At 40.3% G+C, this 15,469-nt stretch overlaps 1 protein-coding gene across 1 annotated transcript in view; it reads right to left on the minus strand.

Annotated features, from left to right (window-relative positions):
• Positions 1 to 406: 406 nt before the first annotated feature.
• Positions 407 to 15,469, minus strand: part of MED13 (mediator complex subunit 13) — a 54,803-nt gene continuing 39,740 nt past the window's right edge. The window contains exons 14-30 of the mRNA XM_062617134.1: positions 15,070 to 15,284; positions 14,426 to 14,622; positions 12,290 to 13,206; positions 10,722 to 10,889; positions 9,420 to 9,643; positions 8,661 to 8,850; positions 7,673 to 8,138; positions 6,859 to 7,078; positions 6,039 to 6,230; positions 5,667 to 5,890; positions 5,051 to 5,193; positions 4,669 to 4,827; positions 4,388 to 4,573; positions 4,045 to 4,193; positions 3,625 to 3,798; positions 2,375 to 2,475; positions 407 to 1,698 (exon numbers count right to left, since the gene is read on the minus strand). Of these exons, the coding sequence (XP_062473118.1) occupies positions 1,566 to 1,698; positions 2,375 to 2,475; positions 3,625 to 3,798; positions 4,045 to 4,193; positions 4,388 to 4,573; positions 4,669 to 4,827; positions 5,051 to 5,193; positions 5,667 to 5,890; positions 6,039 to 6,230; positions 6,859 to 7,078; positions 7,673 to 8,138; positions 8,661 to 8,850; positions 9,420 to 9,643; positions 10,722 to 10,889; positions 12,290 to 13,206; positions 14,426 to 14,622; positions 15,070 to 15,284 (4,058 nt within the window). The 3' untranslated portion in view covers positions 407 to 1,565. The remainder of the gene's footprint in view (positions 1,699 to 2,374; positions 2,476 to 3,624; positions 3,799 to 4,044; positions 4,194 to 4,387; positions 4,574 to 4,668; positions 4,828 to 5,050; positions 5,194 to 5,666; positions 5,891 to 6,038; positions 6,231 to 6,858; positions 7,079 to 7,672; positions 8,139 to 8,660; positions 8,851 to 9,419; positions 9,644 to 10,721; positions 10,890 to 12,289; positions 13,207 to 14,425; positions 14,623 to 15,069; positions 15,285 to 15,469) is intronic.

Consider the following 15,469-nt stretch of genomic DNA (forward strand, 5'->3'; position numbering starts at 1 on the left):
AAAACAAATGTAGTTGCTCTTCAGCACCCGTAGGGGCTATTTTAGAGCAGCATCAGACAGAGGGTGTGTGCAAGGAGAAAGGAGGAAAACTGCTGAGGAAAAACGGTGACTGTTGAGGGAGACTTTTAGGAAAGCCTTGGGATCTGTCAGTCCTTTCCTTAGGGAGGGCGAAGCCTCCTTGGCACATGCCCCAGCCAGAGCCTGAAAAGGGGTTATGGGGAAGGCCATTCACTGATACTTGGGACCTTCACCACAGTGCCAAAAACACATGAAAAAAGGAAAATGTTCAGGGTTTCGTGCTGGTTTGTTGGGTTTTTTTTTTACTAGTGGAATAAAATCTGAATACCAGAATTTACTGAGAATCTATATACACCACATTTTAGTTAAACACACACCAATCTTAAAGTCAAGATTGACTGTTCTCACATTTGTGAAATGGCTAGAGCTGGGCTAAATTTCAGCCTTACAGGAGACTTTGGATAAGATCAGAGTTTTCCGTGTGTTTCACCTCAGATTCAGGTTTTACCACAAACGTGGAAGAAAACAACGCAGTCACCACAGTGCCAAGAGTATCAATAGATACGCTCAACAGATATTCTTGTGATATTCAAACTTGTATACTGGAAACGGATCTGAGAATCTAGCCACAGCCCTGAACCATAACACAAACTTCAATTGAAGAGTTTATTCATTTTATTCTCACTACAAGTTAAACCACCTACAATATCACTTATATATTGCCATTGTTACTCTGTAAAGGTGTGATATAAAATGCTGTAAGACCCGGTACCTTTTCAATTTATATAAACACAGTGAACTTCATTACTGTACATGTACTCTGCAACTACAGCTTAGCTGTAAATCCCCCACACACAATGGTATGGACATTAACCCCTCTATCCCCATTAAACTGTACATCAAGACAATACAAATTTACTGTCCCCACCCACCCCTTACAAAAAAATAATACTCTAAAAGCAACCTACTGCAACTTTTAATTAAGACGATTACATATATTTTAGACCAATTGCTTTAAAGCAAGAAGGCAGTATAAACCTTCTAGGAAAATTTTTATAAAAGAGGTTAAGAAATATAAGACAATTTATACATTTAAAAACTTACAATAAATAAGAGATGCAGGCATTTTTGAATACTAGGTACTATAATCCAATACAAGAACATCTTGATGTTCTGAAGCCATAGGTTGAAACTTAATTGTTCCTCATGTTTCTTCTCATTTCCATGCTTTTAATATTCATTAACCATGACTGGGTACTATGGCTCATTACTCTTCACAAATACTGTGGCTGGGGAAAAATGGTTAATTTTGCTACTAAAAATGTTATAATACACTTTCGGATCATCATTCTAAAGCGTCCCCCATAGTCAGTGACTCAAAGACAGCAGGGTGATAGCTGCCCCTCTCACAAGTCAAACCAATATTTGCTCCAAGTAACAAGATTCATACCCCATCACAAACAACTTCCACTGAGAAGATTTATAACTTAGTCCTGCAGTGAAATATCCCTTTTCCTCATTTTTGTCTTGCAAACGTCAGATGAAGATCACAGCATATTCATGATAAAGTTATACAACTGATTCAGCACCACAAAATGAATTGGGAGACATGACCGTCTGTCCTGGGTTGCAGGATCACAGGTTAGCCAGGAGAGTGCATTGTACTGTTCCAGAACAAACCTGAAAAGCAAACAAAGCTTCCATTAAGCCAACAGATTCTCTTACCAGTACTTTATAGTCCTAATATACTATAATCCAGTTTCTTTGGCATTAAAAACAAAACGGGTTTGCCAATGTTCGGAAATAACATGCCTTCAGAATGACTACAAGCAGCTCAAAGCTAAACTTTCTCAGTGGAAACTTTAATTCTGTGCTTAGTTAACATCAAGAGGTTCACATATTAAAGTAAAACCAAACTCACGAAGACAAAAAATGGCATTTTCTCAGCAAGTTGCCTGTGTATACACGAGTCTAGACTCTTATACTTGAGCATTTCAGTGTTTCCACAAGAGTGCCCTGCTTAACGATAACTGTCTTCCGCTAATTTACGCACTGTCTTGTGTGTTACACCTCAAACTCTCTTCTGGTTTGAGGAATTCATTGTCTTTCAAATATTTTCAGTTGTAATCAACACCTATTAGTTCAAGAAGGGCTTGGAGATGTTTGTGTTCAATTGCGCTGTTCTGTGATAAAGCCAGCTTTTAATCACTCCAAGCACAGCAATTTATGTTGTCTCTGTGATATGTTAAGGATATCAGCAGCACAAAGAAAAAAAGCTAACAGCAAGGAAAACAAACAGGCAGGTTCACTGCAGCAGCAATGCACAATGTTTTTACAAGTGATCAATCATAAATACCTGAGCACATCAGAAGTTTGATTAGAATCAAGTGGATGGGAGTGTTTACTGTGGAGTAGCTCGTCTGATTGCACTGAAGGCACGTGGAGGTGCAAAGAGGCCTGGGAAAGAAAGGAAGATGCCAGCAGTTACTGCCTTGTTCAGCTACAGCCTGTATTCTTCCCTCTGTGTTGTTGGCCCATCCCTTGCAGTCACCTTCTATTCTCTGACACACAAGCCAAAACAAACCCTATCCTTAGGCCATTAACAAGTTCAGGAATGACCAGATACAAAGGAAATGCATGCAGATCTCTTCTAAAAGCACAGTGCTAGTAGTATAATAAATTTTAGGAAAAAAAGATTTAATCCCTTTGTTACATTAAGTGATTCTTAAAAAAAAACAAATAGCTCAAGACATCCAGTAACATACAGACTTGGAAGTTCAGTTGCTTTCCATAAGACAGGTCTATTTATAATCCATATAAAGAGCTGCTTAGGGTAAATAATAAATCCTCTATGCAAAAATATGTCTTATAGCAAAGCCACAGCTGACCTTAGGCCAAGGCTAATCCAGACACAAATAAGGCTGCAGAAGATATATCTGTACCATCAGAAAATAAAGCATGGTATTAGAGATCCTAATTTAAGTCAAAAGCGAATAATGTTAATAATACAGACTTTATGTACTATTGTGTAGCCTTAAGTGTGCCAAGTATGTCTTGACTGTGCCATAAGAAGATAAGGGAATCAGACAATATCCAGACAGATGATACATTGGCTATCGCTTGGCAGCAGCCAACATGAAAACCTGGCTTCTGTGCTTTTTGCAACACATAAATAGAGTTGTTTCTTTTTTACCCAGTGTAATTGAGATATTACATGGCACTTGTGTACCTTACCGGTCCCGACAGGAGCAGGACATTAACCAGAGATTTGTCTAGAAGCTCAGCCTGGTCTTAAAAATACTGTAACACAAAGCCAGAGAAAGAAAGGAGCCCAGACTACTGTGAAGAAACCACTGGAAGAGCGCAGAACCCTCCAGAACATCTGCTACTTCCATTAATCCTTTCTCTTGCCTTAAAAACAAGGAAACATAAAAAGCCAAAGCTCAGAAATTGAACACCCAACCTCTCCTGAAGCTAAAGCAGACATATTCCAAGAGACAGGCTGCAACTTCATTTTGAACATAATAGCTTTTGTAATTCAGATCCCTGCACACTGCACAACTTTCTATGTCAGGCTGCCCAGGAAGATGGCTTAAATTACAGTACCTTAAGAAACAGGGGACACTGATTTTGTGCTTGAGGGCACGCTGACCAAAACCAGTCAGGCAACGGACCTGCTTTGGCAGTTGACACAAAATAGCCAAGGGCCAATGGCTGTTGCAGGATATTTGTTACTTCATCGTGAGATTCTGTTGAAAGCAATCGATCTGTACCTTGACCCTGTAAAACAACAGGCAATGGTTTAATATTAGGACAGCACAAACTTTATAGGAATTATCTGTAGCTTTCAAAACACAAAGCAGTCTGAAATACCCAAGCATTACATGAATCTTGCAAAGACAATCCAATATGAAATTGATTCAAAACATTTTGTACTAACCTTTCATGCCACAAAGGGAAATTAGCAGATGGAAAAAAAACAAACAAAACATCCCTCCCACCCCCTGGTTTTACTCTAATAGTTACCTTGCCCATATCACCTCCATGGGGGTAGTGGGACCCTGGAGAATGTACAGGGGATCCAGTAGGGGATGCAGGAAGAATATTTATAATATCAGGATCAAGATCATCTCCAGTGTCTAACAAGTCAAAGATTCCCATTCCGTCTGCTCCATCTTGAAAAAAGAACAAGACCAGTGGATTTCTATGTGCTGTGTACAGGAAATGACAATGCATTCTGAAACCAAGTGATTTTCCATATCAGTCTTGTGGGTTCATTACAATAAAAGTCTTATTATAGGGGCAGTGACAAGGGTTTTTTTTTCAGTTGGGTTTGGTTTTAAAGCAAGAATAAATCCAACCTACTAACCATTGTTTGTGTTAAAGGCCAGATCCAAGTTTTCAGTGGTGTAAGTTGACGATGCTACTTGCACAGATGCAGATGTGGGAAACACAAGTATATGAGTGCATGATGTGTCCTGTGGGGTGTTCAGCTGAGATGTCTGCATGTTTAAAGTGGTGCTACGTCCAAATACAGAGCCGGTCGATACAGAATCTTTGGAAGAGAAATCAAGTATTTCCTTAGTTTTGTTAAGCCCGAATTACTAGTTCTCTTGGCAAAAAAAGAGGAAGAGCGAGCTTATCAAATACCTGGCATAATAATGAAGGACCCCTGTGGTTCCATTGCCACCAAACAAGCACTGAGAATACTGGGGGAGTCCGCAGCAGAGATACCACACATTCTGCACATGTCTTTTAGTCTCTTGCTAAGGGACTGAAGGTTTCGGCGACTCAGCAAACAACTCCAGTCTGAGGGAATAAATGATACAGTTTGTCTAGGAGAACAATGCTTGCTGCAGAATACATATTTTGCATATAATAGGGCATGGTGTAAACGTCAAGTCTTAATACAGAATACACAAAGAAACTCAAATTATTTAGGTTTTCTTCCAGAAGTGGGGACAGACACTTTATATTATTGAAAATTTAAAGCTTCAGAACGATTTTAGGCTCTAAAAAATGCCAATGTTACCTTTTAATTCCCCATGCCCTATTCTTCCCAGGCGGCCTATTACAACTCTCCATGGCAAAGAGCTCATCTGCACAAGTCCCAAGCACCATTCCCAGAGTTTCTGAAGACCAAGTCTGCGGGCAGAACCCTTTTTCCTGCGAGCTCTAGAATTAAGAAAGGGGAGAAAACAAAGCTAGGACCCATCTGCAGTAAGTTTCTATTGCCACTTTTGGAACTTATTTGCATTAACCTGACCAATCCCAGAACCCAGCAATGTTTGTGTTGTAGTACATCGACTGCAACTTCTGCTTGTGGTTCTTTAATTAATCACATTCCAACACTGACATCAAAAGCCAGTAAGTGTATGGGGGTTACATGTGTGTGTGTGTGAATATGAACACCCATACAAAACCACTCAAGAATCACATGAAATCAGGTAACATTCTTCTAGAAATTTAAATTTAACTCAAACCAATATGCGTGTAATACAGAAATTACCCGTTTGCTTTAGCTAGTTTTGCAACACAGGGAGTCTGCAAAAGTCAGAGTTATTCTTACAGCGTCGTAAACAAACAGATTCTTCATGGGAATGAAAAGATACACATGCTAAGAATTTATGTAATAGTTTTGTTCTTACCTGTTTGGTACATCAATGTTAATTATGCAAGTTTCTAACTGTTCTCCATAGAGATCTGTACAAGATGCAAGAAGCCATCGTTGATCGTGAGACAAACAGTAGCCTACAAAAAGCACGTTATACTTCTGGCCAGCTTCTCCAAAAGTTTCTCCTAGCTCTGTTTGCTTGTCCTTTACTGGAGCCAGTATAAAAGGAGGGGTGTATAGTCGAATGCACTCAGGTCTCTATAAAAATGACAGAGCACACAATGAAGTTTCAAGAAGCAATTATTCCTAAGGACTCTAGTTAGTTAACATGAAAGACCTAGTGATTTAATAAACAGGGACATTTCTCTGATCTGCATATTTACACAATCATGTTAACAATACTCACATCAGGGCTCTTAAGAGCCGTTTCCATGGCTAAACCTGGGCCAAAGCCAGTTAACGTTTTCACATTGGTGGAAGTTGGAAGAGGTCTCCGACACTGAGTAAAAGCTGAAAATGCCAGAGATTTTAAATGCTGAGTGTAAATCTGCCGGTCCTCATGTTTCACAGGTTGGAGAAGGTACTGACACGGGACAATCTAGAACAGATTACAGAGGAGAAAAAAAAATAACTGCTGTTTCATCATTAGATTAAAATGGCTTTTGAGCTAGTATTTGGGGATGCAGCTTTCAGAATTTTACTTGGCGATGTGGATCTTGGCCATCTCCTGCCACTTCTTCCAAAGCTATGTGGGACTTCAAGGAATTATTCTCCTTGAAATGCTCTTCAGAGAAAAAAAATATTTGTTTAGAAGAGAATCTTAACGATTTCTCCAAAAAGATGCCCTCTGTTAACTTGCTCTGCAGCTGCTGACAACATCACAGTTGGATGTCTACCAGGAAGGAGCACTAACACCCAGCAGGGTCAGGCCAGCAGCGCAGATTCCAGTGATTCCAGCAGCTTTCCTACACGTCACTCATTATTGGAGTGAGCCACTACATTTCTTCTGAGATAAGACCGATGAGTTTGGAATCTACTACAGGATTTGGCTTTGGCTAATAACACTTAAACTGCTCTAAAAAACTGTAATCCTCATGATTTAACAGCAGTAAAATTGTAAGTAAGGTTTACAAAGCAAAATTTCACCCCAAGGGTGTTACCATCTCCAAAACATAACCAAAGCCAAAGATACCTTCTTCAGCATGTTTCTATAAACGTTAGCTCACCTGCACAGAAATTATATTCTTGATGTTAGGAGGAAGAACCTGAACCATCTCTAAGAAGCAGCGCAGAAGTCCAAGTGTCCACAAACTAGATGAGCTGCTGTTCTCATCCTTTTTTTCATACGTAAAAGGATCGATAATGTAAACTACAATTGCAGGGGGGTAGGTGATAGCATGCGAATCTCCATCTGTAGGGACTCCAACTTTATCACGCTCCATAGTGCTGGAAATGAAATTTTGAAACCAGTTAGAAAAAGCCAAGTTTTATACTGATTTACTTTAAAGCTAAGATCAAATTGTCAGATTTGGTCTGAAAGACCTTTAAGTCAACTGTGGTGTAAGAAACAGTCTTTTTATTTCATTCTTATATCCAAGCTTATCAGCAACTCAGAATTGCTTGTCTTTGCTTTAGCCTTCTTTATTACAGAAACACAACAGCACATAGCTCTATTGCTTTAACTGGGGAACAAAAGCATTTACAAGGTTGGTCTCTCAGTAAGAGCTGTCTACTACTATAACTTTGATAACAGAAAGTAGAACTTTAAGATGCTGACAGTGCATAGTTTGGTGAATTTTAAAGTTTATTTTTGTACCACAGCAGACACTGAGATACTATTAGAACTGTGGCTAAGACTAGAACCAAGAAGTTCAGCTCCACTACGAAGGAGCTCTCATCCTCTCTGAAGAGCAGCCTTGTGGCGAGAAAAGAAATACAGGATTTTTACTGAAGGGACAAGAGCAGCATTAACAGGTTCACATTAGTTGAGCTGAGGGGTTCTTTTTTAGCCAAAGAAGGTTTGACTCTGCAGTTCATTACCTTTCAGAAACTTCTGGATGGGGCTGTGCAGGCGCTGAAGCAGCATCTCCAGACATCCCAGCTGTTTGCAGTGTTGGCTGTTGCTGCTGTCCTCCTGTTTGCCCATTTTGGACTGTTGCAGCCTGAGTGGGCAGGGAGGCAGAAGTGGTATTGTTCATACTGCTAAAAGGTGGAAATGAAGAAGGCTTGCTTGTAGGGATCCCACTGCCTAGGCTGGCAGAAGAGGATGATGGGGCAGTGGTGGTCAACGTCGAATTAGCTGTAGTAGCTGCAGAAGACATGGCACTGTTTGATGTCACTGTAATAGTACTACTGGTGGGAGCTGCAGGAGCAGATGATGGAGTGTTAGGATTTCCAGTGTTAGCTGTCACTGGAGGCAGAGCGGAGGCCGGCTGGCTGGAGGGAGGGACCAGATTTATTTGGGAAAGTAAAGAATTGTCCAAAGGCTGAGAAGCGAGATAAGGACCTAAAACCAGAAAAGAGCATAAATTTTATATTGCAGCTGGTTTTAAGCATACATCATCTATAATTTCAACAAAACTGAGAGCAAACCTTCAGCGTATATTTTACCTCTCTAATTAAAATACCTGTATTAAATGTTCAAATTCCAGTATTCTTGTAAGACTCTTTCAGAAATATCCAGAAATACTTTCTTTTTCTTAAACATTTTCTTTTCCAGCCATGTTGAATTGCAAGAAAGCACTGCTTCACAATCTTAAGTCACCAGTGCAAAAAGACAATCCAGGTCCCTGCCAGGCAGCAAAGCTGCCATTCCCTAAAGATACTGATAGATGGTAAGAAGCCATTTTAGCATGTATTTAGTATGTCGGGGGGTTGAATGTGTTTTTTTTCCCCCTCAAGCTTAAAAGCAGAAAACCACAACAAACAATAAGACTCAATGAATGAAGGCAATGATTTCTTTCCTCTCTACTGGAATGGATTAAGTGGTAATCGTAGGAAATAAGAAACACTAAGAAAAATTTCATACCCAGCTCATATCTGCAAACTTGAGCATATAGTTTGAGTTTGGAAAACGCTTCGTTGTTGGCATTAGCTGTCTGTGAGAACCACTCTGTGAGCAGCTTCTCAGAAAGTTTCTTTGAAGCAGTAGGACCAACTCTCATGATCCCATCAGGCAATAACTTACAGATAGGTCTGTGCTGACCAAGCCTGCATGACTGAAAAGAAGGAAAAGGAAGAGGCAAGATGAGGAATTTGTAAGCCTTACAAACATTTAATATCACACAAAGAATCACGTATGTGTAAAGACAGAGAACTAATAGATCAATTATGATATTCCAAAGTAACGTTTTAATCCTAGACTACTATGCCACTCTGAAAGGCTATATAGTGATTTTATAACTTATTTTCAGGTTTTCCTAAATGCAAGAAAACCAGGTCCATACATCATCTACTCTAATTTTAATCACAATCTAAGTGATACATGTATTTAATTAATTAATTACAGCTAAAACAATTGAAGTGGTAATACAGAGTTTTACCACTGAGTGGCGTTTATCCGATAAAGACTCAAAACAGCTACTACCAAAAGGAACAGCGAGCAGCATGAGCAACCCTTTATCTTCCAAGTGCCCATTCCTAAAATCCTTTCTAGCAGCTTTCTGAGATAGCACTCCATGCAAGTGTTTATATCATCTGAGACAAGCCTGATGAGTAGTTATGAGTTTGTATTAGACACAGTCTTTCAAAAACTCCATCTCACTGCTAACTGCCATAAATAATGTACCTCATATATTGCAGTCAGATCCCTAAAGAAGCTTTTTGCTCCATTCAGCAGAGCTTCGTTCTCTGGGCACACCACAACATAAGCAACATCTCTTTGAGATCCATAAGGTTCCAACATCAGCCTCTCCCAATACGGCAATGCAAATGGAGACAGCACCAGAAAATCATAATCGTATCCCAACAAAAATGTTGGGATTGGCAGTGGTTCTGGGGACTCATCAGTTCCTGGAAAAGCAAGATACATTTTCCAATATATTAAGCAGAAAGCTTAAAATTAACACCCTGCTTCTAGGAAACACGAACAGAAAAAACACGAGCATTCCCAGCATCTAACAGGAAGTAGCACTGGTTATAAATGGAACAGTTCTCATTGTAACAGATACAAACTGAAAACCTGCATGTATGATCCAACCCTCTGCAAAAAAAGCATCAGCTAATTGTTTTCATTTGAAATCTCCTGGGACCTCAAGAAGAAGTTCCACAGTTGTTTACTATTTCTATCAGTACACACACGAGCAGGAACAGATCTTTCTGTCCAAGAGGAGAGCCTAAGTAATTGGTGATCAAAAAGCGAGAGGGAAGAAATGTAAATAGTCAAAGCAGATATGTAAAGGACCACAGAAGGAAGACAAACCAAAACTGAACGTGCATTTATAGTACATGTAAATGCATAATTGCCGTGTTCTAAATATAGCTACAAAAGATCTGCTGGTGAAAGGTCACTCTTCTACACAGTGGTAAATCAATCTCATATGCCAATGAAGTCAGTTTAAATCTCAAATGCACAAAATTTACCTTGTATCTGTAAACGTGCATAATGTGTTGGCCATTATCCACAACGGTGGATAACCTCAGATCTTCAACACAGTTCTGAAACTACTCAGCAATAAAGCACACTTTTTCAAGCATTTCAAAGCTAGTATTTTTAACTATGCTATTTTTGGAGTCTTTTGAGTAAAAAAACCAAAAACAACCAAACCAAAAACCAGAGCAATTACTCTGTTTTTAACATTAAATCCATCTTGGCAATTTCAGTCCCTCACTTGGAGAGGTATCAGGTGTACATAAACAGTGCTATTGAAGCTGTTCATTTTAAAACTCACATCTTTAATTCATCTACTGTTTTAAAGAATATTTTTCTAAAGAGAAGAATTCCCCCTTGTCTAATGGCTCTTGTTAGCGTAGAGAAAGGTCACAAATGCTATCTAGAATTCCAGCAGGCTGCACAGCACCCGGACCCTGAGGTTTGGTGGCCAGAACAAGCAGAGCTGAACAGACAGGGGTCTACTGGGCAGCACTTTACCGTAAGAGCCTCTGCCAGCCATCTTGTGGAACTGCTGCCACGTGAGGGGCCCCTGCACACCCCAGGACCGCACCGTCCGCTTTTTCTGTATTGCATCCTGAAGGACGGGCTGGAGCGAGAGGAGCATGCGGAGGATGTCCTGGGAACACTGCATGCTCACGTCCACAACTGCAAGGACAAGAAAGCTGTCAAGGCCTGCTGCAACAACAGGATGCAATAAACAACCCAGAATCCTCAATCACCTTGATTCTAAACTAAGTCACTCTCTTCCAAAACGTACACGCAGGCCGCCCAAAGGCCATGGTGTAAAAAGCTAAGCCCACAAACTCAGATTTCTTCTTCCCCTCTCAGCCACTTAGAAAACACACAGATTGGTTTTTAGCATTATTTGTTTCCATGTAGAGTTTTTCCCCTGAAAGCTTTACCAGGTTGATTTAAATTATGGGGAAAACCCCCTAAAAACAATAATAAAACCCCAAACATAAGACCAAGCTGTACAACCCTTAAACTGCAGGATTTCCCCTCCAAATGAAGGAGGGTTAGGCAGACTGCCACCCAGTGCTCACTTTACAGAAGTCGAGGGAAGCATCAAACAGTCACAGCCCATTTCATCAGCTTGCCACCATTATGACATTTAACATACACAGTGTTTAACAATAAAAAGCTGACACAAAATGTGGTATGGCTATAATTTCACAGCCTTCTGTTTAAAAGTATCTTTACATATTTTTATCCTAAATACCAAGGTCACAGTAACACTGAGTCTTCTGGGTGCCTGAGAACATCCATAGCCTGAGTTTTTTAAACTTAACCCCCACTGATACACAGAAACCAAGCTGTGTTTTACTGTTAGTCCTCCTCATCCTCGTTAACAACTGTGAATTGCAGCTAACTGCTACCAAAGTTTCATATTTCACTGTTGACCCTGCGGGAGTTGCTACTTGAAAAGACTATTATTGAGAGAAGTACACAAATACACACAGTAAAGAGTATTCCATGACACAGTGTCTCATTAGTTAGACCCTAGAAGGAAAAATCCAAGGATCTCTGGCAGACCAACATACAGTCAAGGCTACGAAAATGCTGTATTTGCCACACATGCCATTAAACTATTGTTCTACCCACCCTCAAGGAGGGGGAAGCCAGTTGTATCATAGATCTTGTTTAATTCTGCCACAGTAGCCTTGACAGTACAGTCACCATTTGAACGCCTACACTTCCTATGTACACTCATTCCACAGAGCCTCTGTGGATGCAATCACCAAAAGCTGCTTTAAAAGAATAAGCCCCATGAAGTGTTGTGGACAGTTACCGTGGTCTTACATTACACTTAGGAATTTAGAGCTGATGGCAGCCAAGGCCCACACTCTGCCTGGTGTAGTGTACAGCACAGAACGTAAAAGGAATGGTTATTCTCAACACCATTAAAAGACGTTTATGCAAGCACACAGGTGGAAAAAACAATCTTAAGCATCTAATATTCACAAAGGAAAAATACAAAAACCAAACCCTTAAAAAAACCCATTCACAGGTGGATAAGTAGAAAACAAGCTGGTTTCAATATTTACCGTTTCTTTTTGACCAGTGGTGCAAGCAAGTAGTTTTCACAAGTGCTTCATCAACTTTCCCTCCTGACATATTGTCCATGAACTGCCGTCCATGTTCCAAGGCTAAGTAGCAGTCATTGCAACAATCCCTTTCTTCTACACGTACCAGGTTGCTAACTGCACCAACTTTGGGAATGGAATCTTGATCTGCTGCTCCAAACGGTGAGAACAAGTTGGTGCACTGATCCTGCAGCAGCAGTATTAACTCATCAGGCAGCTTCTCAGGTTCTTTCAGCCCTCCACTGCCATGTTCAATAGAAGTAGCTCTGAGAGCTTCAAAGCGTTTTTCTGCTTCTTTGCCGCACTCTGTATTACGCCCTAGAATATCCAATTCATCTTCAAGAAACAGTCCAGAACTGTTGCCGAATTTTCTATTCATAACAGCACTGAAACCACAGGTACACCTGTACTGGGCCTCTTGTGTTGGATCAGGAATGTAAACTCCAACATCAGCACCTTTGATGTTCATATTGCAAACACATATGCAGCAGCTGTCAAAGTTACAGTCTTTGAAGAGATTCATTACAGACTCTGAGAGGATGAGATTCACATAAAGACTATGTGCCTCTGGAATGGAAGGCACAGTTGCAGGTTCAACAGAGTTAAGCGGTCTACACGTTGATGGCGTGGAAGCTGGTGAGTATAAATCAGAGTTCTCATATTTGACTGAACCCTGTGCACTTGCAGGTCCACCAGCCCCACGAGGGGTTCGAGGAGTCCTTGGTGTTCTAGGAGTTGGGAAACGAGGGGTAGAAGGAGAAGGGAGAATTCCAGCTCCACCGTTACTGGGAGGTGCACTACTTGGTGGCATCCCAAACGGAGTATGAGTTTGTGGTGTGTATGCAGGGCCATACTCTTGATCCATAGTGCTTCCATCACTAAGGGCAGCCAGAAGAAGAAGGAAATACTTTACGTATACAACATACTGGGTTTGAAGTGTAAGTCTCACATTTCAAAGGAAGGACCTTCCTCATTAATATTTGCTTTTTTAAACTAGCCTTTCATAATCCCCAGCAAGATTTTCACTCCCTAAGGAACTCCAAGAACATTTGTTCTAAATGACTTTGCAGGACTCCCACTGACAGCACTGTTTAAGAATCTTTCCCCACCTCCTTTCGTCTTTTCCTTTGCACAAAGCTTCCAGAGAACAAATGTGGTCAGAATAAATTATAAATTCTATGGTCGTACGGAGTCTAAAGGACACCTTTCTTGTTCATGTTTTATTTACACATCATGTTGACACACACTAAGAAAACATACTGGGTCTATCACAGCAGCAGATTCAGCTGGATTCATGAGGAAAGTATCACCTGGAAATGTTTAACATTTGCTCTCCTAAGCAGCTGAGTACCTCTGAAGACCTACAAGGCTAATGAGACCTGGAAACATTGCTTACAAATGACCCTAACCAAACGAATGTCAGTATCAACGCCAAGATTTAATATTCATATAATTTTATCAACACATGCATAGCCTCCTTGGTGCCTAATCCATTTATACCAGCTAGCAATGCAGAAGAGGAATAAATATATTCTTCATGAACTGCCAGCAAGACCATCACTACCAAATGCAGATTACAGAAATGCCTGCTGCAATACTACTGTTATCAGCCAATGTCACACTGGGCAGAGCTTCCAATCAAAGGAAATGTTTCCCAGTGCAGCCTACTACTGCTATTTAAGAAAACAATTTAAGAAACAGAAGCACCACCTACTAAGTCCTTAGAGTACCTACAACACCACCGCAAAAAAACAAAGTCCCAAGTTTACATTTATCTTGATTGTTACCATCTTCATTACTTATTAAAACTGGACTTGCACCATTAAGCTTCCCCAAGAAACCTTTAAATGAGACAACGAATAAAACGTATGCACAGTTAAGAAGCTATTTGAGAAGATGGTTTCCTACAGTAAGGTTTAACCATAAGAGTAACCATAAGGATTATTCTAAAGGCTCTTGTCAGTTGTAGAAACACAGCTTGTCTTTAGAAATATGCCTCATTACAGAGTTACCAAAGAAAAATAGTTTAGGGGCACTTCTATAGTGTGGATAACCGACCACTTCCCAAAGCTTAAACATCTGTGGCACAGGTCATACCCATCTTTGATGAATGGCATGGCAGGTCCTGGAGGAAGTAAATCCAACTTTCCCACAGCCCAACTCTGGCGATAAATGCATTCCTCTGGCAGTTTGATGGGAGGAAGACACTGGCTGGGAAGCGTCTTCAGTGGTGCAAACATGGAACATCCTACTAAAGCTTGACAATTCTCGGGTTTATAAACATACGAATAATCCTAAAAGTGAGACATGGTAAAACATCAGCATGGAAATCAGACCACTTTCACAATTAAAACACTTCTCAAAAAAATACGACTAAGTTCAAGCAGTGGTGCTTTAACAGTAAATCCTGATACAGCTGCAGAAGAGGAAGTTAGATGTATACACACATTATTCGCGCCCATGGCTCTCCGAAAAGCAATATGCTAACACAAACAAGGAACTGCAATCACTCTAATGCATTCCTTCAGCTTACTAATGACTAATTGTGTATTACTCTTTCTTGACATTTAAGTGGTAAAATACTATATACTACTTACTAGAATGTGCACCAGCTACCCCAGCATAATGCAGAACACAAGTTACAAATTGTACTTAATTTTCCACAGTTCCCATTCAGGATTAAGTAATAAACAGAACAATAATTATTAGAAACATTTATCAGGACTATCAGCACTGCCTACCTTTATTTCAGCAGGTTTGGGGCTGCAAAAACCCTCATCTACTTCAATTCTGAACTGAGCTCCCACACTGGAGCTATTCCCTTCAAGTACTGTTCCTCCAAGTGTAGTGTCCATACTGCCATATTCCTTATTATTCATGTTCATTGGAGAAAATCCCATAATATGTTGTTCCAGTGAAGGTGGAGTTGGATACATTTTATGGAGATCTGCAGTGCCTAGTTTCAGATTAGAAGGAGGCTTTAGAGCACAAAAAAACTCTGGAAGTGTTTCACATGTCTCAAAATTTCAGTAGGGCAAATGAAGCACATGTTCCCAAATTCCCACAACGTACTAGCAGTCAAATGTTTAGAGCTAGTACTCTGTTCAGGGTTGGGGGAAAACACCACCAAAACCAAATAAG

This window comes from Pezoporus occidentalis, unplaced genomic scaffold, assembly GCF_034315485.1.
Source record: "Pezoporus occidentalis ecotype Australia unplaced genomic scaffold, CSIRO_AGI_Poc_V1 ctg192, whole genome shotgun sequence".
Classification (NCBI taxonomy): domain Eukaryota; kingdom Metazoa; phylum Chordata; class Aves; order Psittaciformes; family Psittacidae; genus Pezoporus; species Pezoporus occidentalis.